The 27,233-nt window shown below is 58.6% G+C and overlaps 2 protein-coding genes across 2 annotated transcripts; one reads left to right on the top strand and one right to left on the bottom strand.

Moving 5' to 3' along the window:
- The first annotated feature begins 232 nt into the window (after positions 1–232).
- Positions 233–22,314, top strand: CLCN7 (chloride voltage-gated channel 7). Its single transcript, XM_054080899.1, has 25 exons — positions 233–426; positions 8,773–8,844; positions 10,036–10,107; positions 10,343–10,408; positions 11,018–11,150; positions 11,498–11,607; positions 12,262–12,342; positions 12,735–12,797; positions 13,529–13,612; positions 13,771–13,864; positions 14,215–14,279; positions 14,723–14,839; positions 15,183–15,237; positions 15,724–15,784; positions 16,502–16,640; positions 16,897–16,990; positions 18,297–18,466; positions 18,796–18,847; positions 19,169–19,296; positions 19,451–19,536; positions 20,073–20,205; positions 20,309–20,368; positions 20,716–20,892; positions 21,002–21,082; positions 21,195–22,314. Exons 1-25 carry the CDS (start codon positions 295–297, stop codon positions 21,279–21,281), a joined length of 2,412 nt encoding a protein of 803 aa, XP_053936874.1. The 5' UTR covers positions 233–294; the 3' UTR covers positions 21,282–22,314.
- A 748-nt stretch (positions 22,315–23,062) lies between these two features.
- Positions 23,063–25,813, bottom strand: PERCC1 (proline and glutamate rich with coiled coil 1). The gene is made up of 3 exons (XM_054080775.1): positions 25,790–25,813; positions 25,564–25,683; positions 23,063–23,835 (listed from the first exon to the last, which is right to left on the bottom strand). Exons 2-3 carry the CDS (start codon positions 25,587–25,589, stop codon positions 23,103–23,105), a joined length of 759 nt encoding a protein of 252 aa, XP_053936750.1. The 5' UTR covers positions 25,590–25,683; positions 25,790–25,813; the 3' UTR covers positions 23,063–23,102.
- Between the last annotated feature and the right edge of the window lie 1,420 nt (positions 25,814–27,233).

The raw sequence follows: 27,233 nt of genomic DNA, 5'->3' as shown, positions 1-27,233 counted from the left end.
GGGCGCAGCAGGGAGCGATGCCCGGGCTGTGACCGCGCCGCTGAGTCAGGAGGGAAGCTGTGGCATGGAAAACCCGTGACGGGCGGTGAGCCAGAGGTGCCGGCGCTGCCCCGTGCCCTTGGGGCTGAGCCCAGCCGTGGGCGCCATGAGCGTCTCCGACAGGGACTACAACTCCCATGGTGCCGCGGGGCGAGTCACGTGAGGACACGCCTTCACGTGAGCGCGGCGGCGCGGCGGTCACATGACCGGGCGGAGAGGCAGGGGCTGGCGGAGGTCGCGCTGCCGCTGCCCCGCATGGCCAACGTCGCCAAGAAGGTGTCCTGGTCGGGGCGCGACCGCGACGACGAGGACGACGACGAGCAAGCGGGAGAGACCACCCCGCTGCTCAACGGCACCGGCCCCGGCGCGGCGGGCGGAGCCCGGCAGGTGCGTGCCGGTCCCGGGAGGGAGGGGGGTGCCGGCCCCGGGAGCTGGATACTGGCTCGCAGAGCGGGGTACCGGCCCCGGGGTGGGAGGGGATACCAGCCTGGGGACCTGGGTACCGGCCCCGGGATGCTGGGGGGGATGCCGGCCCCGGGACCTGGGTGCCGGCCTCCGGAGCTGGATACCGGCTCCTAGAGCGGAGTACCGGGCCCGGGATGGAGGGGAATAGCGGCCCGGGGATCTGGGTACCGGCCCCGAGAGGGAAGGAGAGAGGGGAGGGTACCGGCCCTGGGAGCTGGATGCCGGCTCTGGGAGGGAGGGAAGAGGGAGGGTACCGGCCCCGGGGAGGGGAGACGAGGGATACCGGCCCCGGGAGCTGGATGCTGGCTCCCAGAGCAGGGTATCGGCCCCGGTATGGGGAGGCGGAGATGCTGGCCTCGGGAGCTGGATGCTGGTCCCGGGATGGGAGGTGGATACCGGTCCCGGGATCTGGATACTGGCTCCCAGAGCGGGGTGCCGGGCCGGGGATGGGGGGATGGCGGCCCCGGGACCTGGGTACCGGCCCCTGGAAGACAGACTGGAGGGCGGTGTCTGTCTTCCCCCAGGCCCCTCTGCACCGAGAGTGTCGGTCCAGGCTCTGGGGTCGTGTCCTTGTTCCCCGTACCCTCGAACAGCCGTGTCCCGGGGCTGGGCAGGGGCTGCCTGCGCTCTGCTCTCTGAGCAGCTCCGCGGTGGGGCTGGGGCTCCTCCAGCTCTCCCAGCCTGGGGAGAGCAGAACCTGGCAGGGCTTGGTGTGGGGAGAAGCCAGGAGGGAGCCAGGGCATGGGGCTCTCTGGTCACTCCGGGGGGAAAATCTGAGGGAGGGTCTGGCTCAGTGCCTGCTGCGCAGCGGGACAGGCTGCGTCATCCAGGTCCCATCATGAGGCACCAACGCTCAACTGGGACCCTGCCTGCTCCTCAGCCTTGGGTGCAACTGAGACGGACCCCGCCAGCAGGCCCTTGCTGGGCAGGGACCTCCTCCTGCAGCTGCCTTCTTCGTTTCCTCTAGCGATGCCGCTCTGTGAGAGAGCCCATTGCCTGGCACGCTGCTGCTGCCCAAACCAGCAGGCTGGGCTCAAACACAGGAGCACCTGAGGCTGGCGTGCTGCTGGCTGCATGGACCCATGCTGACAAAAAACAAGTCCAGCGTGGGATGTGTCCCAAACACGGGGAGGCTAATTTCTTCTTGTGTGTTAATTTTGGGTAATTAACTGAAGAGAGACTCCTCTCCGCTGTACTGGAGGCTGTTCCTCGGGCAGTCAGCCTAGCAGTCTCTCCTCCATGTGCGGTGTGGTTAACTGAAGCACTGCATGGCCGAGGCACTCGGTGCCTGTTAGAGAGCGAAGCTGGGGCTGGGCAGGCTGTGCCAGGTGAGCGCTGGGTGCACAGGGCACTTCCATGCCAGGGAGAGGTGCTGCTTCCAGGTGCCATCCTCAAATTTCCTCTAGGGAGTTTTCCCGGAGAGCTGAGCTTAGACAGGGAGGAGCGGTGCTGGCCTTTGGCAGCTGTAGCTGCATCTCACGGAACATGATTCTGTGCTGCCCTACTCCTGGGCAAGTCAGAACAATGGCTAATTAAAGGGGAGTGCAGGGTTCATTAGGCTGGAAGTGCCTAGTGTGGCACTGCAGAAGCGGGGCACAGTGACTGGAAGGAGCTGCCTGCGCCGTTACAGCTGTTCTGGTGTGAAAATAGAAATCACCTCCCTGGGGCAGAACAACAGGACCCCACGTATTTACAGCATGGGTTGTCTTTAAAGACCACGTGGTGAGCTCTGCAGGCTTGAAGGATGTTACAATAGGGATTAACCAGATCTCATGGCTGTGGGTCAGTTAGGAATGGGCTTTCCGGGTGGCTCGGAAGAAATGCTTGAACCTCCTACAGCAGGAGTGGTTGGTGGTGGGGCCAGTCTGATTCATTGTCACCATGTCCTTTCACAGCACGGAAAGCTCAGGTCCCAGCTGGTGAGAAGGCACAATGTGGTATTTTCTTTAGCAGAGGAGGAGAGTGAGTACCAAGCTCTGAACCCACAGCTGCCTGGACCACACGTGCCCCTGGCAGTGGCAGCTGAGTTGTCACCATAGCTCTGGGGTTGCATTTTGGTGCCGGGCAGCTGCTTCTCTCTCTCGGATGGTCCGTTGACCTAGACCCTATATAGTGCTGTGCATTGAAAAGTGAAGGCAGGACAGCTTTGGCAGAGAAATACAGAGAGACTGGAGCTGCACAGCACATGGGAGGCTTGGACAGGAGTTGTGGTAATACAGTAAAACTGTCCCCAGCGGAGCTTCTTCCCTTTTTCAGGTGCTTATTGAATTGAAATGAAAGTGATCTTAAAAGGAAACACGGATCTATAGTTTCCCGGCAAGAGACTGAGGTCAAGCGCTTGTGGGCAGGGGCTGGATGAACAAACCCATGACTGCAGGGGGGGTGGATGCTACAGGGCTCAGTGTCTGAGGTTTCGTCTGGTTTGGGGCCAGCTGAGTGCTGCTTTGGAGCTGATTGACCCTGCATCCTCTCACCAGGACTTCCTAGTGCCTCGAGTATATCAAGAATTGAGAGGCTGCCTCTGTATCTGAGCATCACGACTGCTGTGGGCTGCCCTTTTTCCGTGTTTTCGAGCCGATATGTTGGTTCTCAGGCTGAAAAGCGAGTAGACAATTTTAGTAAGAGCAGCTAATTTCCATCATTTCAGAAAAGAACGCTTCTCCTTCACTACCTGTGGAAGATACGCCTTGTGCTTGGGCTAGAACGCCTTGAATTTGGGATTACTATAATGGTCCTGCTCCTGAGGGTGCCTGGAAACAGGTGGTCACCAAACTGTGGACCAGGCTGCTGCTGGTCCTAGTTAACCTCTGTGTTTATTCTGCATCTCTAGATGTTGTCGGTCTTGTTTGTATTAACAGGGTGTAAAATGCACCCTTTGTGGCCTGCTTGCTGCAATCAGAAGATCTTGGTAGGGGAGGGTGCTCTTCTGGGGGGAGGGAAAGAAGAGTCATCTGAGTGAGCCCTGGTTCCTGGCGGATGGGCTGCAGGCTGCTGATTCCCTGGCAGTGGGAGACTAGAAGCAGGATTGCGGCTGGGTGGTGACACTGTGGGGAGAGTCCAGGTACTTTCTACCCCGTTATGGGCCTGGAGGTGAGGACCTTTGTTCTCTGCTGGTGTGAAGTGTTTCAAGGATGAAGGCTGTGTGGCTGAAGCCAATCGTAGCTGTGTTGTGTGTCAGTGGAGGGGGATTTCAAAAGCAGTGATGCAGTCTTGCAGCCTGGAGCCGTCCTTCCCCCCTTGAGTGGGTACCAGGGGCTCCTCAGCAGAGCCTGCTGGGGCCAAGAGAGTCTCGACGGCTGGAAATCCTCTTCCTCCCCTCCCACTGCTTCTGCAATGCTGCTGTGGGCTCCTGATGTGGTCTGTGCTGTGCTTTATCTCATTGATAACAGAAAGCTGCATGTTTCCAGATCGTTAGAGAGTAGCAGAATGGTGATAAGGGGCTGTGCATGACCGGTGTCTTCACTGGTGGTGGGTGATGTCATGTAGGGAACAACCTGAGTGGCTCATCCCAGGGGGAATGGGGTGTGGAGCAGAATCAGATGCTTCCTATTCACAGCGAAATTTGGGAAGCACTGCTAGGTCCCTGCACAAGGCTTGGGTTGCTCCTGTGGCGTTTTAGCCTTGCCTGGAGTCATTCTGCTGTTCACAGACAGGTGTGGCTCTTTGGCTGCTGTGGCATCACATATAGCAGTGTGACTTCTTGTCACCTTTGCCAGACGGGCTCCTGTCTCCCACCCCGACCTGCGATGCTCTGGGCTGGTATCTGCATTCAGCTGCCTCTTCCTGACCTCAGAGATGATCCTTTCGGGACATGAGTAGAAGGTGGTGGTTGAGCTCTACCAGATTTTTTTTTTTTCTTGTTGAGATTGATCCTGAACCTGCTCTTGCCTGTCTTGGAGCAGAGTGTAGGAGGAAGGGGTATGAGGAGGCTTTTAGCCCAGCCCCTGCTAAGAGCGGATCCCTTAGACGAGGTCACTCAGGGCCATGTCCAGTGAAGATGTATCTCCAACGCCAGAGACTCTGCACCTTCCCAGGTTCGGTGTGTCACCACCCTTGCCACAAACATTTGTCTCCAATATCTAAACAGAAGTTCCCATGCTGCAGCTTGTCTGCTTCTTCTTGTCCCATCAATGCAAAGCTTTGAGGAAAATCTGGCTCTGTCTTCTCCCTAACCTCTTGTTAGGTGTCTGCAGATGGCAAGAGGCTCTCTCTGAGAAGCACCAACTTCTCCTTCTACATCTAATGGCCTGAAGCTCCGTCAGGGGAGGTTCAGGTTGGATATCAGAAAAAAATTCTTCACAGTAAGAGTCATTGGGCACTGGAACAGCTGCCCAGGGAGGGGGTCGAGTCACCTTCCCTGGAGGTGTTTAAGGAACGGGTGGATGAAGTGCTTAGGGACATGGTTTAGGGAGTGTTAGGAATGGTTGGACTCGATGATCCAATGGGTCCTTTCCAACCTGGTGATTCTGTGATTCTGTGATCTTACCACCTGCTCCAGCCCCCAAGTGTATTGCTGGACTCACTCCTGCTTCTCTATGTCTCTCTTGGCATCTAGTTTGGGCTCCTCAAGACAAGTTCAGGTGTGCTATTGCAGGTGCCAGGTGGAGGTGTGAGATCCCTTCCCTGGACCTCTTGGCTGTGTTCTGGTATCACCCAGATGGTGGTGACCGTCTCCACTGCAGGTTTGTGCCACTGACTTCTCTTCAGGAGTGATAGAATGAGAGGAAATGGCCTCGAGTTGTGCCAGGGGTGGTTCAGATTAGACATGAGGAAAAATTTCTTCATGAAAGGGGTTATCAGGCTCTGGCACAGGCTGTACAGGGAAGTGGTTGAGTCACCACCCATGAAGGAATTTAAAAGACGGGCAGATGAGGTGCTCAGAAATACGGTTTAGTAATGAACAGGTACAGTTGGATTCTATGACCTTGAAGATCTTTTCCAACCAAACGATTCTATGATTCAACCCATCCACCAGCTCACTGCCAGACTTTCACCAGCGCTGCTTGCTAACCCCTGCGGCACATCTGTCCCAGGTGCAGGGCTTTGTATTTGCCTCTGTTGAACTTCAGTCCCTTCCTTGCAGCCTGGTGAGGTCACTCTGAGGAGCAGCTCTGCCCACCTGTACCGACTGCTCTGCTGACAAATCATAGAATCACGGAATGGTTTCAGTTGGAAGGGATCTCAAAGCCCATCCAGTTCCACCCCCTGCCATGGGCAGAGACACCTCCCACTGGATCAGGGGCTCCAAGCCCCATCCAACCTGGCCTGGAACCCCTCCAGGGATGGGGCAGCCACCACTGCTCTGGGCAACCTGGGCCAGGGCCTCCCCACCCTTGTCATGAAGAATTTCTTCATAAGGTCTAATCTAAATCTTCCCCCTTCCAATTTAAAGCTATTCCCCCTTGTCCCATCACTCCAGGCCCTTGTAAAAAGCTCCTCACCAGCTTTCCTGGAGCCCTTTTCAGCACTAGAAGCTGCTTTAAAGTCTCTCTGCAGCCTTCTCTTTTTCCAGGCTGAACAAGACCAACTCTCAGCCTGTCCTCATCTCAGAGGTGCTCTGGCCCTCAGATCATCTTCATGGCCTCCTCTTGACCCATTCCAACAGTATCCATTGGGGATAACAAAGATGTTAAGCAGTTTTGGTCCAGATCAAGGCTCCAAACCTCTCCCTGCAGAGCTCAGAATGGAAAAGGTTAGCTTTACCACGAGGTGAGTGCCAAGTGCTGTTGATGTTCAAGTGCTTCCTTGGAGGCAGGCTCAGCTGGCCCAAGAGCCTCTCTTGGGACAGGAGAGCTGTTAACTCTTCTGTGTCCTCTGGGTTTTGGCAGTAGTGGATGATGTTATGTGGAGGTAATCACACCACGGTCACACCAACATCATACGTACCTGAGATCAGCAGCTCTCTTGCCCTGAGCTTGAAAAGCATCCAGAGGAGGGGAGCTTGGTGAATCTTGGAGCTGTGCACAAATAACCTTCTGTCTTGGCTCCTGCCTGCCTGATTCCTCCCATCCCCCTCACAGGAGGCCAGTGCTGATGGAAGTAGCTTTTTCCTATCCTCCCAGCATGTGATCTCCATTCTGAGCAAGGCCGGAGCCAGCCCTCGGCTCACAGGGCAGCCCAGCCCATCTGAATGCCAGAGGGATGCAGTAACTTAGGGGGGCGACTCCAGGGGAGCATATTTAAGAGACTCTGCTCTGCTTCAGGTTCCACTGCAGCTCATTTCCCTTCATCTGTGCTCGGATCCTGCTGCTGCCTAATCCATTTGGAGCAGAGTTGATGTGCTCTGGCCGCACAGGGAAGGGTGTGGACAGGGGTGTCACTGCTTCAGCCACGTCTGGCCTTTCTGCAGACCCCAATGGTGAGCAGGAGAAGAATTTCCACGAAAGACCGGTCCTTTCTGAGATGTTGGTGCCTGGGGTCTGAGCCAGCATGAGCAGGAGATGTGGCATGAGTGACTGTTTCCATCTCCTTGCTTTGGTCTCACCCTGGGCACGTGGCATCTAAAGTGAGCCTTAAATCCTTGTGCTTCCTGAAGCTGGGTGGAGATGGACTCCCTCGCAAGGTCTTGGCTTTGTCCCTCCCAGGGTTTGAAGGCAAGGAATGTGTCTGTCCTCCCTCTCTGCAGGACAGCAGGGGCCTGGCTGGGACCTCCACCTGTGACCAGAGCAGATGGGCACCAGCGGGCACTGAAACAGGGAGGTGACACCACCCCAGCAAGATGACAGCTTTGGGTGTGCCTTGCTCATAGGAGCCTGTCGTGGTCCTCTCTGACTGCTGGGAAAACTGTCCACCTGGATCCTTTCCATGGGGATTGTGGAGCCATCACAGACCAGAACCAAGGCCCAGGCTGGTCTTACCAAACCCATGTCTGAAAACAGCTGCCTGCAGCACTTAGTGCTCGTCTCCTCCTGCAGGCTCAGGCTTCTGGGGAGAAAAGGGCACCAAAGAGGGTTTGAGATGCTGGGGCAGAACCCGCCTGCAGGTCAGAGAGTGAATGAGACCGTGGAGCAGACAGGGAAATGGTAAAATAGGTCAGGCTGCAAATACAAAGGGATATTCTTTGTGTGCAGCAACATGCGCTGCTCCCAGCCGCTCTGGCTTGCCTGTTCCAGACAGGATTGGTGGGGATTAAAGCAGCAAGGGCTCGATCTGGGATCCGTTGGCAAGCAAGAGGGACCGATGTGCCAGGGCCCTGCTGTTGCTCACCTTCCCTCTTTTATTCACCAGTCCTTTAGCCTGGTAGCTGGCAAGGGAAAAATCTTCATGTTGAGAATGGGTGTTTGGACCATGCTTGGTGACAGTGCTGCTCATACCCCTGTGCATCCCTGCCTGCATTTCACAACGGTGCAGGAGTGACAGCAGCCTGCCTGCTTCTGCCGGCTGCCCTTGCGGCACTGCCCAACTGGAGGAGATGAGAGGTACCCCAAATAACCCCAAAAACTCCCGTGTTATGCAATTGTGTTGCCAGTAACAAGCCTGAGCAGTCACCAGCGAAAGGAGAACCTGCTCCCCAGATGGAGACACAAATGTTCCTTCTCTGCATGGCGCTGGGGCCGGCTCTGGTGTCCCCGAGGCTGCGCAGGAGCGATGTGCCCTGCTTCCTCTTCTGTGCGCCGGCTGGCAGCTGGCGCTGCTTGGAGGGAGATGAATGTGCTGATGTGCTCGTCTCCCTGGCTGGGAACTGCTCCTGTGGAGCAGATGGCAGAGCCAAACGTGCCCTTTGCTGTCCTGTATCACTGTCCGGGTCCATGAGCTGAAGGATGGCCCTGGCACGTCTCGGTGTGCTTGTGACTGCAGCAATGGCACTTTGTTTGGGGGTCTGTCCCTCCCCAGCACCAGGGGAGTGTGGAATGCGCTGCTCAGCACGGGTTTGCTGGCTGCACTGTTGCTGCATCCGGGTGCCATGTTCTGTGGCTGGAGGTTGTTGGAGACTCTCGCCAGCTCTTGGGGCTGCCGGCTGCCAGTCTCGACTGAGCTGCTGCTGCCTGGCACCTTCCCTGGGGAGAGTCGTGTCTGCCAGCGAACAGGCTGGAGCAGCTTGCCCAAACCCCATCAGGCTGCTGCTGCCTCGTGCTCCCACTGGGGTGGTGGGTCCCACCTCCTCTGAGAGCAGTCTTCTGTGGGAACTGCACTTTAGGGGACCCTGGCAGTGGGCAGGCAGAGCTGAGTGCTGGGCACAGAGCACAAGCACCTTCATGCCTGCTCCTTCCTTCTGCCAAAGCTCACGGCACCTTCAGGAACTGATCCCATTTTTGCTTCTTCCCTCAGCTCACTCCTTCCTCCTTCCTGCGCATCGGGCAGCTGAGCAATGTGGACCTCAACGAGGATGTCCGTGAGCTGGTGAGTGGCACAGACAAGAGCCTGTCATTACTGACACCTTCTTCCAGCACTAACAGTTGCTTTCATTTCCCCGTTCACACCACACTTGTCCTGCAAGGGCTCCAGTGCTTCCTCCTGGGCTGGGTGCCCTTGGTGTCACAGGCAGCTGCTCTGCTTTGACCCCCGCTGCTCCCCCTTAGCCCAGCACTGGCCTGAGGACGCTGTGGTCCTCTCTGGGCAGCAACACCAGCGCACTGGTACAGAGACCTCTCATAAGAGTAAACGCAGAAGGAAGTGGAGTGGGAAGAGATTTCTTCCTTGTTGTGTAAGAGCTCCTTACAGCTACTTCTCTTGCCTGCTACCCGGCTTGGAGTGAAGGCAGGGGAGGGGACGGCTCAGCCCTGACACAGAGCTGGGCAGATGGCATCTTGCAGAAACTCTCAGACTTCAACTTATTCCCTTCCACGCACACCAGAAAAGCTTTTCTTCCCCAGATGCTCCTGCCTCAGCTATGGAGCTGTGGGAAGCACAAGCGAGAAGACAACTTTTGCTAAATATTTCTTGTGGAATACTTAAATGGGAAGAAATATGTCTTAATCTGGTACCTTGGAGGAAAAGCTGAACTGGCTTTGGCCATAGCTGTAATTCCGGGCCAGGGAAGGGTGCAGGGTGCTGCTGCCCTGGGGCACGTCTGGCATCTTCGGTAGGTGCCCTAAATCAGGGTTGGGAGCAGCTTGTACGGTCAGAGGCGTTTGGGAAACAAAATTTGGTTTCTGCCCAAAAACACAGGCCTGCTTGAAATAGCTCCATGCTTTTGGCCAAAGGAATTTCCTGCCGAGGTGAAAGGTTGCCCTCCACTGGTGCACAGAGCTGCTCTGAAGCATTGTTGGATAAATATGGGATCGTGGTACCCACCTGGGCAAACCCTGCATCTACCTGTGGGGAAACACCCTTCCTAGGGGTGGAGGGACAGTGGATGAGGGTGCATGCCTGGCTGTCTGTTCCAGCTGCCTTACATCCCATAAATCCACCAACTGGTGGAAAATCGTCCTGGATCCTGGGCTGCCAGGCGGTTTGCACTGGGGTTTGGATCTCTGCAGTCTTCCCTGCCTTTCCTGAGCATGAAAGCCAGCATTAAACCAGCAGTTTTGTGGCAGAGAGGAGGGTTGGACTCAGACCTGGCCCTCCTGACCTCCACATCACATCCCACAGGAGACGGAACTCCCTCGGCAGCGTCCCAATGAGATCCCCCACAACGAGAAGCTCCTGTCGCTCAAGTACGAGGTAAGTACCTGTCTCCCTCCCCCAGCTCTGGGATGCAGTGGGTAAGCTACATGGGGAAAGGGCTTGCAGCCGTGAGGCTAGAGGGGTTTCAGCAGGAAGGAGTGGGATTGAGAGAAGAAGAAGAAGGTACAGGGGTGTGGAGGGACAGGGGTGTGGGTCTGAGGCCGACCCTCCCCAGCATGGGTATCTCTTCCCCTGCACTAGATGGTAACAGCATCTTCTTTTCCTGAACTAGAGCCTGGACTATGACAACAGTGAAAACCAGCTGTTCCTGGAGGAGGAGAGGAGGATAAACCACGCGGTGAGTCTCGCCATGACCTGGTTGCCCACCATTCCTGCGGCTGGGATGGCCCAGGAGATCCATTCCCCACTGCCTGGCTGCTCCGGGGCTTCTCCGCCCTAGGGGAGGTTACACTCAAAACTGCGCTGGAGCTGGGGATGGTTTATGGGCACTGACCAACTTGTGCTGAGCCATAAAACCCCAGGAGCAAGAACTCAGCATGGGATAGTTCAAACGGGAGCGAGCCTGGGTGTGCGTGGTGGCATCACAGGGTAGCACAGGGCAGGTCCTTGAGCAGAGGGACTTCTGGAGCCATGTGAAGCATCTCGCTGGGGACTTTGGGAGTCAGTGGCTCAGCAGAAAGCCTCATAGGAGGGGCCTGATAGAGGCAGGTGAGCTGAAAAAGCATGCCTGCTGTTAGGGATTCTACAGAGGGGCGAGGGCACTGGCTTCAAATAAGTAAATTGCTCTGCTGGGTCAGACAGCGTCCGTTTTCTGTGGGTAGCTGTCATCGGGGCTGTCTGAGCTTAGGGCTGGGCTGGGGAAGGTGGCCAGATGGGTTGGAGATCCCTGATGCTGGTGGGGGCTGGGCTGGGTGGCGGCGGAGTCTGATGGTTGGCTGTCCTTCAGGCTTTCCGGACGGTGGAGATCAAGCGCTGGGTCATTTGTGCCATGATCGGCATCCTCACTGGCCTCGTTGCCTGCTTCATCGACATCGTGGTGGAGAAGCTGGCAGGGCTGAAGTACCGCGTGGTGAAGGGCAGTATCCTTCCATGGAGCTGTGGCCACCAGCTAGCTGGGAGCTGTGGGATCTCTGGTCCCAGTAGCCACAAGAGGGAGGCTGGGGTAGTGGGCAGTGCTTCTTTGCCTGGGTTTGGTGGTACAGATGGTGCTGCCGAGTGCCTAACTGCTCTGCAGGGCTTCAGCGGTGGCCAGATGCTGCTGTGACAGAGGAAGCTGGCTCCTCACAGCTGCCCTGGCTGTGCTGAGTGTGCAGCTGTGCTGCGTCTGCTGTGCTGCTGCAGCCCATGGAGTGTTTTAGTGGTAGTTTATCATGTGGGAGGGATGGTGTCCAACCAATGCTGGCCTTTCCTTGAGTCGCCTCCCCAGACATTGACAAGTTCACGGAGAAAGGGGGCCTGTCTTTCTCCCTCTTACTCTGGGCCACCCTGAATGCCAGTGTGGTGATGGTGGGCTCCGTTATAGTTGCTTTCATAGAGGTAAGAATTTGGGGGTGGCCTCCGTAGGGTAACCCCATGCCTCCTGCCCTGGCTCTTACACAAGGGAAAGCAGGATCATACCTCCAAAAAACATGCATGTTTGTGTAATGGCAAATGTGTTTCTGCCAAATTGGTTCTTGGTAGCCCAGTCCTGGCAGCTTGGGGGAGAGGGTGTGCTCCTGCCTTGGGTGCAGGTGTGGCTCTTGCAAGCCTTGGCACCTGCTTGGCCTCTCTGCATTGAGCGTACATGAGCACCAGTGGAGAACAGGCTGGTTGTTGCCTTGGGGACACGCTTGGGAGGACGAGCCAGAGACTGGTTGTGGCTGGGAGGGGCCAATGGCTCCCCGTGGGCTACTCTGGGTCAGCAGTCTTCCTTGTGGCTTTGTCCTTGCTCTCCTTGGCCACCAAGTGTGACCCTTTTGCAGCTCACAAGGCAGGTGGTGGGGACACCCTGGCATCCCTCGGGAGCCCAGCCGGCTCCTTCTCCCTGGAATATGTGCCCTCAGGGCCAGTGGATGCCTGCCTCAAGCCCACCTCCAGATAGGCTTTGGCCTCACCTCCAAGCCCCCCCAGGGTGTGTTTGGTGTGCTGAGAGATGGGGCAAGGTGGCCAGGGCGTGTGCGTGGAAGCCACTCACGCTCTCCCTCCCCGCAGCCCGTTGCAGCTGGCAGTGGCATTCCCCAGATCAAATGCTATCTCAACGGTGTGAAGATCCCGCACGTTGTCCGCCTCAAGGTAGGAAACGGGAGGTGGTGGGCTGCATGCCTTCTGCCTGTGCTGGCATCTCCTCCGCCAGGTGTCTCGTGTCCTCATGGGATGCTCCCTGCCTGCACTGCAGCAGAAGGGGAGCGGGCAGAAGCTCCTGGCTGCCTGGACACACTGCCTGGCTCCATAGTGGTTCCCCCCAGTGTCAGGCAGGTAGACCAGCTCTGGGATCAGCCACTGGCACTGGGAAGAGCAGCTCTGGGTCATTTTTTGCCCTGGCCAAGAAGAAAGTTGGCCAAACCCATTGCCGCACTGGGGAGGGTGAGAATTGCAATTTCCCTGGGGTCACTGGGTCTATGTCCACTGTGGCTGCTGCAGCTGTGTCGCTCATGTCACCTGTGTCTGCTGTGTCTGTTTTGTAGACGCTGGTGATCAAAGTCTGCGGGGTCATCCTCTCGGTGGTTGGCGGCCTGGCTGTTGGAAAGGTGATGTACACAAACCACTCCTGGCATGTTGGTGCCCTCCGCTGGCACGAGTGCTGCAGTCCGTCACTGGCCTCACACTGGGAACGTGGTGCTGGTGGCCATACGGCCACTTCTTAATTGTACCCCCTGGTCTGCCAGCCCAGGTGACTGTGGCCAGGCTTGGGGAGCCCCCAGGCACGCGGTGCCACCAAGCCAGTCCGCGTGTGGCTCTGCTGAGGGCAGGAGAGCAGCAGCCAATGTCCATGGGTGGTTGTCCCTGCAGATGTTAGATGGGGAGACCTGGCTGCCCCATTGGGACCTTTCTATCTTGCTGGGGTTGAGGACAAGCCTCTTGGCTGGAGGGAGTGCTGGTGGGAACAGGAGATGGCCACAGGAGCCACTCCATAGATTCATAGAATAGTTTGGGTTGGAAGGAACCTTAAAGATCATCCAGTTCCACCCCCTGCCATGGGCAGGGACACCTCCCACTGGATCAGGCTGCCCCAGCCCCATCCAACCTGGCCTTGAACACCTCCAGGGGTGCAGCAGCCACAACTGCTCTGGGCAACCTGTGCCAGTGAGCAGGTTGAATTTAGAGGGGAAATGGCAAGCTCTGCAGAGACATGGCACTGTGTGCCTGAGCACTGGCCTCCAGCTTCTTCAGGGCTGTGACCTGCTGAGCAGCGTTTAACCATCCTTGACTCTTGTGGGGTTCTTCCTCCTCTGGCCTGACTCTGCTCTCCTGCCTGTAGGAAGGACCCATGATTCACTCTGGAGCGGTGATCGCTGCCGGGATCTCCCAGGGGAGATCTACGTCTTTGAAGCGAGACTTTAAGGTTGGTGTTGAGGGCTGAGGGGCTGTGCAGCAGGCTCCCGTCCTGTGCCCAAACCGGGCTGTTCCTCAGGGTCACGCTGGTCTCTCAGAGGGGTTATATGGTGTCCCCTGTAACTCATGCCCGTGGCCAGCCGTAAACGTACCTTCACTTTGTTTCAGATCTTCGAGTACTTCCGCAGAGACACCGAAAAGAGGGACTTTGTCTCGGCTGGAGCTGCTGCTGGTGTCTCGGCTGCGTTTGGTGCCCCCGTGGGTATGTGTCTCAGCTCTCTGATGCTGAGCGATGCTTCCAGGCAGATCTTGTCAGTGCCCGGCCCTGCTCCAATCTGTCCTGCTGTGCCAGGCAGGGCTCAGAAAGAGAGAAGGGGGGTGATCTGTCTCAGGTCACACTGCCTCCCTGGGGTGAGGGGAGCAGTGGAGGGGCTTCACTGCAGACAGTTCGTCACTGGTGCCTGGGTGGGCTTGGCTGGTCCCTTTGCTGCAGCCTGTGAGGCTGGGTCAGCGCAGGGCACGTGGGCTGGGGTGAATTTGGGTGCCTCGGCTGGTGCTGTGAGCCGAGGGTCCATGGCACGCGCCTCTTGAGAGGGTGTCTTGCGCTTGCAGGGGGTGTCCTCTTCAGCTTGGAGGAAGGGGCTTCATTTTGGAACCAATTCCTGACATGGAGAATCGTAAGTTCTGGAAAGCAGGAGCAGTAAATTGAGGGCTTCTGGCTCTGCCATGAGGCATTGCCTTTTCCCGATGTTTCACATCCCCGAGCTTCCTGCTGTTCCTGCCCCAGCCCGTCAGGCATGTGTAACGCATCCCACGGAACAGCATCCCCACTCCCCTTCTGTGCCCTGGTCCTCACTGGGACTCGACTGAGCTCCGTGTTGCTGCCAGCCCCTTTCAAGGGAGCTGCCGTGGGCCGTGCCGCAGGGCAACGGTGAGGCAAAAGGACCAGCGAGCCCCTGCTCGGTGTAAGCTGCCCAGAGTGGGAACAGGGAACGTGGCCTCTTGTCCCCATCACACTGTGGCTGCCAAGCCCTACCCAGGGGCCTCAGGGTGGTGGTTCGGGGTGAGGGAGCGGGGCTGGAGGCAGCTGGCAGTGACTCTGGGCTGCATCTCCTTCCAGTTCTTTGCTTCCATGATCTCTACGTTCACTCTGAACTCTGTCCTGAGCGTTTACCACGGCAACGCTTGGGATCTCTCCAGCCCTGGGCTCATCAACTTTGGCAGGTTTGATAACGAGGTATGGTGTGGATATTCCCTGGGTAAGGCTCTGTTGGGGGATTTAAAAGCAGCCCACGGCAGCTTGGGGCTGCCAACCTGTCTTCAGACAACGCTGGAGGCTGAGACAGGCTCTGTCTGAGCAGGCTTCAGGGTCCGGCCAGATTCAGCTCCACCAGCCTCAGCAGAAGGTGTTTCTGCAGCTGCTGCTGGATCTTGGGGCTGCGGAGTGTCCGAGGGAGACTCTGGAACAGCTCTAGGGGCTGCTTCCTGGCACAGACTGGTGCTGTCCTCGCAGACAGTGTCTGACTGCAGGGCTGCAGATGGGCCAGGAGACCTGAAACTTGTTTCTTTTTTGTTTGCAGAAAATGAAATACACGATCCATGAAATTCCTATCTTCATCTTTATGGGAGTGGTTGGTGAGAGAGTGCTGCTCTTTCAATTTGATTAGTCTGAATAACTTCCTTTCTTCTTTGTCTGGGCCTAAAAAGCTTTTGGATCCAATTTCCTAGGGAGAACGGGAAATCCATTAAATGCTGGAGCAGAAGCTGCTTGTGGGGCTTATACGGGGACGAGAGCTGGGTCTTGGCCCAACCCTCACCCTTTAATCTGTGTACTGCCAAATTGTTGAGTGGGGTCAGTACATCAGTTGTGGGAAGCTTCTTGCTTTCAAACCAGTTGCGCTTATCCCTATGGCCCTTTGCCCGCCCAGTGCCTGGGCTGTGACAGTGGCTCCTGGCCACCCTTCTGGGCTGCTCTTTGTGTCAGGGCCTGGCTGTCGTCATGTCCCAGGGCTGCCAGTCACACTGGGTGGGTTGTTGATGTCTCCTTGAGTTTTGCATGTTCCTCATGTCCTGGGCAGCCTGGGACCAGTGTGCTGATCTTTTCCTCTTTTGCATTTGCAGGTGGGATCCTTGGGGCCCTGTTCAACGCCCTCAATTACTGGTTAACAATGTTCCGGATCAGGTAGGATCTTGTAGGCAGTGAAGGTGACTGACGTGGGTTGGCTGTTGCCTTCTGCACTCCCTCAAAGTGATGTTCCTAGGCAGAGCAATGCTGTGATATCATGTGTGGCATGAGCAACAGCAGCACCTGGAAGCTGGCAAAGATGCCACATGCCTCTCGCTGCCTGCAGTGGAGGCCATGACCGGCAGCATCCCACCATTGCTCTGACCCTGCCAAGTATTTCCCTTCAGTGACTTAGAAGCCTAAATAAGTGCAAGCACTGTGCAGACCTCACTGCTGCTGCCACAGAGAGCTGCCAAAGCCTTCACAGCCCGGTCTGGCTGGGCCAGTGCTTGTCACCAGCTTTGCAAACCCCAGACTGGCCTTGTGGTCTAGGGAGGAGATGACCTGTGGTGGTGGAGCAGCGAGGGGCCTGCAGCACCTTTCAGGGCATCTCTCCTCTTAGCACTTCACAAGCCGCAGTGTTCTGGGCTTGGCTCTGTGCTGTCCCTCCAGCCAGATCACACCAACCTTTCTGTACCCAGCTCTGTGCAAGGGGGGTGGGCAAAGCTGCTCTTTCTGATGGTCTCCCACCTCAGCTTGGCCAGAGAGCAGGGCAGCGTGGCAGGGCTGGGAGGGCAGCCTGTCTGAGCGCCCAATGGGAAGTGCCAAACCAGGCTGTGGGTGGTCCCTCACACACGCCTGGCTGCCACCCTCACTCTCCTGCTCCCCTCACAGGTATATCCACCGGCCCTGCCTCCAGGTGGTCGAGGCCATGCTGGTGGCTGCGGTGACAGCCACCGTGGGATTCGTCATGATTTATTGCTCGAGAGACTGCCAGCCCATCCAGGGGAGCACGGTGGCTTATCCGCTGCAGGTAGAGATGCTGGAGAACGGTCCCCCAGCGTGGGAGGTGCTGAGGCTCAGCTGAGGGCTGAGCAGGGAGATGAAACCCTGCTGGGTTTTGTTGCCCTGGACCTCCCAGCTGGAGCTGGAGACCCAAGTGGGACGTTGGCATGCTTGCTGCCCAGAGCTGCCTCCTCGCCAGCTCATGTTCCTCTATGAGCCTGGTGGCCTCCCCTTCTACAGGGCAGCCCAGGTTTGCCATTTCTAACTCGTTTCTTCCCCCTTAGCTTTTCTGCGCTGATGGAGAGTACAACTCTATGGCCACTGCCTTTTTCAACACACCCGAGAAGAGCGTCGTCAACCTCTTCCATGACCCTCCAGGTCCGTGCGCCTGGCGAGTGGGGCCCTGAACATGACTAGCGCAGGGCTGGGCTCACACGAGGTAGCGTTGGGTGTTCCATGGCCACTTGTTGGACAAGGCAGAGAACAATCGGTACAGCCCCACAAGGGCATGATGGGATCCAGCAAAGCACTGTGCCTACGGTGGTGGAAGGAGGAGGGACGGATGCTGTGTCTGGTGGCACGTACGAGCTTAGCCAAGGGGGTACTGTGGTCTTGGGGAGCCTATGGGCAAGAACTTGGTTCTGTTTGTGCCTGTTTGCAGGCTGTCACTTCTGAGTTGCGTAGGAGCATGTCTGACCTTCACCAACTGTCTGAAATCCATCCTGGGACTGTCTCTGGCTGTTTTCTTAATTAGCAGGGCCTTTTTGCCCCAGGATGACTTTACCTTCTGGCAGGTTGCGGAGGTGGATCTTGGGGTTTGGATTTGCTTGAGAAATGCCTTTTGGCTCCCATTTCCCTCAGACCTAGTGTAACAACAGCCTGTTCTCTGAGTTTCATGCCCAGCTGCATGTGAGCAGGGAGCAGACAGCTCCGAATCTCTGGGCACACAGCCCAGGTAGTGCAGCTTGGCCACCTGAAGCCAAGTGATGATAGTCCCATGTCTTGAGGTCGCTGCCTGCGGTGCTGGGTCTTGCCTGGCTCAGGGCTTTGGTCCATTGACCTCTCTGCGAAGGAGAAATTGCAAAGTACTTGTTTAAACTAGACTGAGCTGCTCAGCAATCCTAAAATAGCAGTAGACTGAGTTCTGAGAACAGCAGAGTCTCACTGTAATGGCATGGCCCATTGCCGTGAGGCAGCTTCAGACTGGCCGGAGCAGCCATGGGAACTGCGGGGAGTTTGCAAGACCTTGAGTTGATCTCCAAGCTGGCAGCGAGTCCCTGCCAGCTTACCAGCACCTCTGTCCTCCTGACCTCATCTTTCATCACTGGTGGTCCCACGGAGCTTTGAAGTTCGTCAGGGAGGCTGGGAACCACAGGGCTGGGAACGGGACAGGTCATTGTGGGCCATGAGATGGTGGAAAGGCGCCTGCTGGATTTGGTGGGTTGGAAGGGCTTGCAATGGCACCAGCCAGTTGGTGTGGTCCTTGGCCAGGCAGAAACAACCTAAAGTGCTGGTTGGAAAGGCTTCTGCTGCCACAGAGGGAGGTGCACCCCACGAGAGGGGCTTTCACTGCTGAGAGCGTGTTGTGGGGCTGCTGCTGTCTGTTCTCCCGTGGCTGCAGCCCATCATGCTGCCCTCTGGGTTGCAGGACCAGTACTGACTCTCCATTCTCTCTCCAACTCAGGTTCCTACAACCCCATGACGCTGGGCCTGTTCACGCTGATGTATTTCTTCCTGGCCTGCTGGACCTATGGCCTCACAGTGTCTGCAGGAGTCTTCATCCCCTCTCTGCTGATCGGTGCTGCCTGGGGGAGGCTCTTCGGCATCTCCCTGTCCTACCTGTCCAAAAGCTCGGTGAGTCTTTGGTGGGAAGGGGTGTTGAGTGACAGGAGCTGTTGCACCCACTCCTCCTCCCTCGCTGCTGGGAAGGCAGCGTGTGTGGAGCTGGCGAACAGCTTGGCACAGTGGTCTGGAGTGGGTTGGCTCCTCGCTTCACATCTTCCTGAGCCGAGTCTGGGCTTTCCCATGTCCCAACAGAGCCCTGCCAGCAGCTGGGCTGGGCGGACAGCCTCAGGCATTCTTCCCCACTTTGGAGGGGAGTTTGGGGACCAGGATACTGTTTGTTATCTCTGGATGCCCTGGTGCCAGCAGCTGACTTGGCCCCTCCTCTCTCCTGTGCTCAGATCTGGGCTGATCCTGGGAAGTACGCCCTGATGGGAGCTGCCGCACAGCTAGGTGAGTTCCCCACAGCTCAGTCTTGGCCACCTCCTTCTCATGGCAGCAAAAACATGGCGCGGGAGAAAGCAATTGCTGCTTCCCTGGCACAACGTCTTCCCCAGCTGCAGCCCGGCCTGGCTGTTGGTTTCCCAACGACCCTGCCAAGCACGGCAGCGCTGGGGTACTCGTGAGGGCTGGGCTTGCTCCCGGCCTCCCTGCCTGCGTGGGCAGTCCTAGATCACCATGCAGAGACTCAGGGGCCTCCAGTGCTTCCCTGTTCCCTCTCCCCATGTTTCCCTGCTCCCCTAAACCCCCAAACTCACTGGGTGCCTCTTGCAGGTGGGATAGTGCGGATGACGCTTAGTCTCACGGTCATCATGATGGAGGCGACGGGCAATGTGACGTACGGTTTCCCTATCATGCTGGTGCTGATGACGGCCAAGATTGTGGGAGACTATTTTGTAGAGGTGAGGGCTAGTGTGTGCTCACTGGGACCTGGTGGGAAACTTGGATAAGGGTTAGGGGCACTGGGGAGCTGTGGGGAGGCAGGACAAGCGTGTGCTCCCTCTCAGAGGTGAGCATCTTGCCAGGCTTCTCCTGACGGCTCGGCTCTCCTTGCAGGGGCTCTATGACATGCACATCCAGCTGCAGAGCGTGCCCTTCCTGCACTGGGAGGCCCCGGTGACGTCTCACTCCCTCACAGCCAGGTAGGAGGACCAGAGAACTCATCACTCCTAGGGCAGCAGCTTTTGCACCATGTTGCTGGCTTGAACTGGAAATGGAGGTGGTGACGCGCTTCAGGCCCAGGATCCTGCTGTCCCCTTGTGCCACCTCCTTCTTCAGCAGGGAATGCTGCCTGCAGTGCATTTAGGACAAGGGGGAATGGCCTCAAGCTGCGACAGGGGAAGTTCAGACTGGATATCAGGAAAAAAATTTTTACAGCAAGGGTCATCAGGCCCTGGCAGAGGCTGCGCAGGGAGGGGGTGGAGTCCCCATCCCTGGAGGGGTTTAAAAGATGGGTAGACGAGGTGCTCAGGAATACGGTTTAGTGGCAGATAGGGATGGTTGGACTCAATGATCTAAGAGGTCTTTTCCAGCCTGGTGATTCTATGATTCCCTCCCTGCATCCCTGGCAGGTTTTGGAGACAGAGGATTCATCAGGACTGTGGAGGCATGTGTACCGGGGGGGATATTTGGGCTGTGCTGCTATGAGGCTGTGTTTTACACCAAGCCTTCCCTGCAGGGAGGTCATGAGCACTCCTGTCACCTGCCTGCGGAGGATCGAGAGAGTGGGCACGGTTGTGGACATCCTCAGTGACACCTCCTCCAACCACAACGGCTTCCCGGTGGTGGAGAGCAGTCCTGACGCCACGCAGGTCAGGGGATGCAGCTGGGGGTCAGCCACGCGAGGGCTGGCTGTGGCATGGGACCCTCGCCCTTGCTCCCCAACCCCATCTGACGCGTGGTGCTGTGTTGCAGGTGGCAGGCCTGCGGGGTTTGATCCTGCGTTCCCAGCTCATCGTCCTCCTGAAGCACAAGGTGGGTGATGCTGTGTGAAGGCTGTTTGGGCTGTGTCAGAGCGTCAGTGCCCCATCCCACTGCTGCCTCAGGGCCCTTGGTGCCTGCCTTGCTCTGGAGGAGCTGGCAGAGAGTCCCTGCCATCTCCCTTGGCTCACCCGATGGACAGTGGGGGCTTCTGTGCTTTGCTGGGGTTAACCCAGCATCATCCTGCACCCACCTCCCGGGCTTACAAACCCCGAGTGAACAGGAAACAGGCTGTTCTTCTGTAGATGGTCCATCTGCTCCAGGCTGCTGCCCTCTTCCCTCCCTGCCCCTCTGCCTGTCGGTGCTGCAGGATCGTCCCCAACGGTGTCTCTCTTCCCAAGGTTTTTGTGGAAAGGGCCAACCTGAGCCTGGTGCAGCGGCGGTTGAAGCTGAAAGACTTCCGAGACGCCTATCCCCGCTTCCCCCCAATCCAGTCCATCCATGTCTCCCAGGATGAGCGCGAGTGCATGATTGACCTCAGCGAGTTCATGAACCCCTCACCCTACACGGTGCCTCAGGTAGTGGCCAGGGACCCCTGGGTACCCCAGGCTCCCTCCGGGGCTCACGGCGGGGCGATGGGTGCTGGCTGGGAATGCTGCAGCCCCTCAGCTCCACTCTGCCTTGCAGGAGGCCTCTCTGCCGCGGGTGTTCAAGCTCTTCCGAGCCCTGGGACTGCGGCACTTGGTTGTTGTAGACAATCGTAATGAGGTGAGTTCCTGCTCGCTGCGTGCAGGTGGTCTGGGCTCCGTGGGAGGACACAGCCCTTGTGCCCGGGCTCTGTGCGCTGGCACGGGGATAGACCCTCTCCCTTTCCCGGCAGGTGGTGGGCATGGTCACCCGCAAGGACCTTGCCAGATACCGGCTGGGGAAGGAAGGCCTGGAGGAGCTCTCGCTGGCACAGACGTGATGCAGGGTGGTGCTGCCTAGTGGAGATGCGCTCCAACCCCATGGAGCTGGGGACCCCCTTTCGTGCGAGGTGGGGAGAGGACTGGGCCAACCTGTGCAGGCATCACAGTGCCTGGAGCACTGACATGGCCGTGTTGCCCTGGCTCTTCTGCCTGTTGCTGCCTTCCCGCCTCTACTGCCTCCTCTTCCCGCCCCTTCTCTGCTTTCCCAAGGGATCAAAACACACCCTTGGCTGTGTTGGCTCCTGGTTTAGGTTTTTCTCTGAGGGTTGGGTGATGGCTGGAGTGTGCTGGAGGAGCAGAAGTGCCCTGCTGAGCTGGGTGCAGTCATCTGCACATGGCCTCTATTGCCTCATTCACCCAGCCTGGTCTGTCTGGGACCTTGCCCTGCCCTGGCCCCTGCTGCAGGGCCTGTCTAGGGAGCAGAGAGGGCACGGTGGGGCTTCCTCTTGCTCCCAGGCCCCCTTTCCCCTTGCCCCACGCTCCTGCCAGCCCCTCTGGCCAGAGGAGGGGGCCATGCCCTGCTCTGCTGTGCAATAAAAGGGCTCCTGTGGTTCAGCAGCTGCTCCCTCGTGCTCTTTCTTGGCTCCCTCAGCCACTCTGACCCAAATCCACATGTGGGGAGACACCCCTGGGGCTCGGGGCAGGGATGGGGAGCGGGGAGCTGCCTGCTCTGGGGCACTGTTGGTTCTGCAGCCCGTGTCCCTAGTGTGTGCCCCTCCTGCCCTCTGCCCACATTTGGGTGCCAAGTCACCCCTGGTTGTGTTTCTGTACTTGCTGCAGTTTGTTCTGGCTCTGTCAGGCACCCACCAGCAGCCCTGGATCTGGCCAGGGGCAGGGAGCAAAGCCTGCACTCCCCTGGGTGATGAGGAGGGCTCCAGCCCTGGCACCTCAGCTCCCCCGTCTCTCTCCACCGTCCTTGCTCCTCACCTCCGTGTTGCGCCCTGCCCTGAGGCTGTGCTCCCTTCTCCTTCAGGCAGGGCTAGCCTGGTACGCAGCGGGGCTTTTGATGGCAGGATACTGTGCTGAAATAAAGCCTGTTTGTACTTTTAGTGTGCTGCTGCCCCTCTCTTGCTTCTCTTCTTCATCTGGTCCCACTGCCCAAGGTCAGTGCCATCTGTTGGTGTCCCCTTAGGGGCTGGGAGGGCACAAACTGGGGGGCTGCATGGGTGAAGGCCAGGGCTCCCCCAGCTTCCTCAGGCCTCAGCAGGGCTGGCATGCTCGAGGCAGGGGGTGACTGCCCCTTCCTGGTTCTTTTCCCTTTCAACGCCAACAAAGAGCCACCACAAAGCGGAGGATGCCTCAGCTGGGCCCTGGTAACAGCCCGGTCGGGCAGCGGGGGCCGTGCAGAAGGGCCAGTTGCCCTCCCAGCACCATGGGACATCCAGCGTGGGTTTGGTTCCCTGGCACTGCCAGGGTGCAGTGTGTCCCCAAGGCAGTGGTAGGTCCCCCGTGGGTGCTGGCAGCCGGGTGCTTTATGAGGCCCCCGTGTCGCCCTTTGCCCCAGCGCGGCTGAGATAAGGGGATGGGATCCACCAACTTGGGCCACAGAGTAAACATGGGCTGCTGGCTCCTGCTGGCACCGTGCTTCTCGCCTCTTCCTGCTGCCGGGGCAGCCAGTGGCTCTTTGTCACTGCCGGCAGGGACACCGTGACAGTGGGTGGCAAAGGATACTTCACACGCTGGTGCCTGGTGGGAGTCATTTATTCACTCTTCCCATCGCTGGCTCTGACCGGCAGCTCCAAGTGCCGCAGTGCTGGCACTGGACCCATCGGGTTTATCGTTAACGGTGGGGCACGTGGCGGGGCTGGAGGCCCCCGGGGTCACAGCCCAGCGAAGGGCTCTGCCTCCAGCCCCAGGCGCCCCGGCTCGGCCGGCAGCTCCCGCCCAGTGCCTGGCAGCTCCGGCCCCGGCTCCACCGTCCAGTTGGCCAAGAGGTCGCTGAAATCAGGGGTGCTGGTGTGGAGGAGGCTGGTGGGACTGGGGCCAGGCTCCCTCCAGAAGGAAGGCGGCAGCTTCCTGCGATGCATGGGAGTGATGTGGCCATATTTCCTCTCCAGCCGCTGCGTCTTGCCGCCGGCCGCCCGCGGCAGCAGGCACCGGTGCACGCCGTACTCGAAGAGCTCTGCCAGCGGCCCCAGCCTGTGCACAGCCCTGGGGCTGCCGCGTGGTGCCACGGCCTCGGGCTGGGCTTCGGCGTGCCGGGGTGAGCCGCAGTCCTCGGGCACGCCACGGCTGCCGGCGGCCTCGTCCCGGTCCCGCCGCCCGAAGTACCGCTGGATGTCACAGCTGATAAGCTCCGAAAACTTGAGGAGCTGCAGCGTGGTCTCGGTGGTGCTCGGGACGGCCAGCTCTGCCCTCGTGCTCTCCTCTGCCACCTCCTCTTCGTCTTCCTCTTCCTCCTCCTCTTCGGAGAGGTCAGGGAAGTCGGGCTCGGGGCACGCGGGCAGCAGCAAACCGTGCGGGAAGGGCGAGGGCAGCCGCAGCTCGGCCAGGGGCCGGATGACGCCCGCAGCCATGTCAGCGGGCAGGGGCACCTCAGCGCTTGGACTCACCCTGCGGGCAGGGACAGCGGGATGAGGGTGGCACCCGCCCTGGCACCCTCCCTGACCTGCCACCCTGCGGCAGCACTTGGCCCTGAGCTGGCAGGGGGACTGCATCGAGCCACGCCGCGGGCATGGTGGGGCTGCTGGGCAGAAGGGACCTATCCCACAGGCAGTGGACTTGAAGGGGTGGGGATGTCCCCACCAAGCCATGGGTCATGGGGCAGCAAGGACATCCCCACCAAGTTGTGGGATGTGGGGCAGCGGGCACATCTCCACCAAGCCACGGGACATGGGGCAGCGAGGACATCTCCACCAAGTCATGGGGCAGCGGGGACATCCCCACCAAGCCATGGGACATGGGGCAGTGGGGACATCCCCACCAAGCCATGGGACTTGGGGCAGCGAGGACATCCCCACCAAGTCATGGGACATAGAGCAGTGGGAGTGGGACGTGGGGCAGTGGGGATGTCCCCCCTCAAGGCATGGGACATACCATAGTGTAGATGTCATCCTGCTGCAAGCCATAGGACATGGGGAAGTAGGATTGTTCACGTCAAGATATGGGATGTGGGACAGGAGGGACATTCCCATAAAGCCACAGGACGTGGAGCAGCAAGGATGCCCCCCAAAATCCATGGGATCTGGGACAATAGGAATGTCCCCCCCAAGTCATGGCATGTAGGGCAGCAGGGATGTCCCCACTGATCCACAGGACACGGGGCAGCAGGGAAATCCCCACCAAATCATGGAATGCAGGGCAGCGGGGTTCCCTTTAGCTATGGGGCAGTGGGATGTTCCCCTTCACTCCAGGGCTGTGCATGGAGGCGAAGGGGGCAGAGCCCCAAGCGCTGCCCGCACAATGTCCCTGTGGGTTTCCCTGCCACAGGGTGAACCCGGCCACCTCCCCACACAGCCCTGGTGGCCTCTGGTCGTGGCTGGGTCTCTCTGAGCTGGATGAGGCCCCTCTGCAGTTTGTGCTACCTGTGCCACAGGGTCCCCAGCCCTGCCCTGCTGCAGGGTATCCCTGGCCATGGGCGTGGGATCACCGTCACCCCAGCCCCGAGAGAGTATTGGGGCAGGGAATAAATCCTGAGGGAGAAATCCTGCTCCTGCCATGCCAAGCACGGTGCTGGGCCCTGCAACCAGCCTGAGACAGCATCACTGGTGTCCCTGTTTGTGCTGTCGCCACTGTAGGACCCCCAGTCCTGTTGCCACGCTGCCCCAGGGAGGGTGGTGAGGTGCTCAGCATCCCGGGGCTGCTCTGGTGATGAAGCCAGCATTGCTGCCATCCCTGGGGTCCCTCTTTGTGCTGTCGCCACTGTGGGACCCTCAGTTCTGTTTCTGTGCTGCCCTGGAGAAGGTGATGGAGGAGCTCAGCATCCCAGGGCTGCTCCAGTGATGGAACCAGCATCGCTGCCATCCCTGGGGTCCCTCTTTGTGCTGTTCCCACTGTGGGACCTCTGCTCCTGCCTGTGTTGCCCTGGAGAAGGCGATGAGGGGCTCAGCATCCCAGGGCTTCTCCGGCGATGGAGCCAGCATCGGTGCCATCCCTGGGGTCCCTTTGTGCTGCCCCCACTGTGGGATCCCCAGTCCTGTCTCTGTGCTGCCCTGGGGAGGGTGATGAGGGGCTCAGCATCCCACGGCTGGAATGGAACCAGCCTGCCCCACTGCCACCCAGAGCCGGAAAAAACACCCCAGAGCCAGAGGGCATCGCTCAGGACCACAGCTCAGCACTCACCTTGGTGCAGCTGCCTGGCCATGCATAGGCTCCCGCGCCGCTCCCCCTCGCCGTCCCTCCACCTGGGCCTGAAGTATTTATAGCGGAGCAGTGAGCTGACGGCTGGCAAATATTTGGTAGCTGTATTGTAATAGTAGACTCGGTAAACAGAGCTGGGGTTTGCTTTAGCACCCAGCAACGGGAGAGCAGCGCGGGGAGGGACGCGGGGATGGAAGGCAGGGCTCACCTTAATGGTTCACTAGCCAGGGGATTTTCAAGTGTTGTTCCTGTAAATTCACCTATTAAATCGGCAGCCCCAGCTGCCAAACTGCCCGCGCACTTGTGCCGAGGACTCTTATCTCCCTGCTGATTGGAGGTGAAATCAAGCTTTGTCAAATAGGCGTAAAATTAAATTTCATGCTATTTTGACTCCTGGAGTAGGGATCTTCTGAAGAACACACTGCGGATCGAGTGGTGCCTCTGCAAACAGGCGCTGCCACCCTGGCTGAAGTGGGCAAAGCTTCTTTATGGGGTCCCTCCAGGTGTTCTGCAGCCCCCATACGGGTCTGGAGCCCCCACCTCCAGCCTTGTGCACCCCAAGGTGGGTGCAGGGCTCCCTGCCTCGCCCTGGGATGGGGTTTGGAAGCTTTTGACGTGGCAGGACATGGCACAGACAATAGAAGAAGGGCTTTGGGGTGCTCTGCTCCTGAGGGGATGGGGGTTTGGGTGCCTGGGGCTGGTGGCTCTTGCCCAGCAGGGATGCAGGGATGGGGGCGTGCTGTGTGGAGAGTGCCTGGGCCAGCCCTGCGGTGGGGACAGCACTCAGGGTGGCAGCGTTGTTACCAGTGACAGAACACTGCGTGACCCGTGTCTCTGCTGTGGCCATGCTGTCCTTCACAGCGTGTGAGTGATCGAAGACTGTGACAATCATAGAATTATAGAATAGTTCGGGTTGGAAGGGACCTTAAAGCCCATTGATGACCCAGTGGGTCCCTTCCAACCTAGTGGTTCTGTGGTTTTATGATCCACAGAGTGTTCTTCAGAAGATCCCTACTCCAGGAGTCAAAATAGCAGGGACACCTCCCACTGGATCAGGGGCTCCAAGTCCCATCCAACCTGGCCTTGAACACCTCCAGGGATGGGGCAGCCACCACTGCTCTGGGCAGCCTGGGCCAGGGCCTCCCCACCCTCATCGTGAAGAAATTCTTCCTAATATCTAGTCTAAATCTACAATGGCAACTAGTGGCCAGAAGTGCTATCGCTGTTCTGGCAGTGGGATGTGCCCAAGAGGCTGTCTGGGGCAGCACGGCCGGGGGACACAGGACAGACAGGGGACACGGATAGGGGACACAGACAGCCAGGAGACACAGGACAGACAGAGGACACAAGACAGACAGGGGACACAGGACAGACAGGGAATGCAGGACAGCAGGGGATGCAAGACAGCCAAGAGCCATGGGACTGCCAGGGGACACAGGACAGCCCATCTGTGAGAGCTGGAGGGCACAGGATGGGGGGCCTGACCCTGTCACTGCCTGAGGCCGGGACGCTTAGGGCAGGGGACACTGTCCATCATGGTTAGGGATGGCTGGAGCCCTGGGATAACCACAGCTCCCAGTTTGCTCCCTTGGAGCCCTCCCTGCCACCCTGCCCCGAGCACCCAGTGCTGAGCTGGGCCCCAGAACCACAGC

Source organism: Cuculus canorus, chromosome 15, assembly GCF_017976375.1.
Source record: "Cuculus canorus isolate bCucCan1 chromosome 15, bCucCan1.pri, whole genome shotgun sequence".
In the NCBI taxonomy this organism is placed as follows: Eukaryota; Metazoa; Chordata; class Aves; order Cuculiformes; family Cuculidae; genus Cuculus; species Cuculus canorus.
Note: the sequence above shows the minus strand (reverse complement) of the source record. Positions and strands in the feature narration are given on the sequence as shown.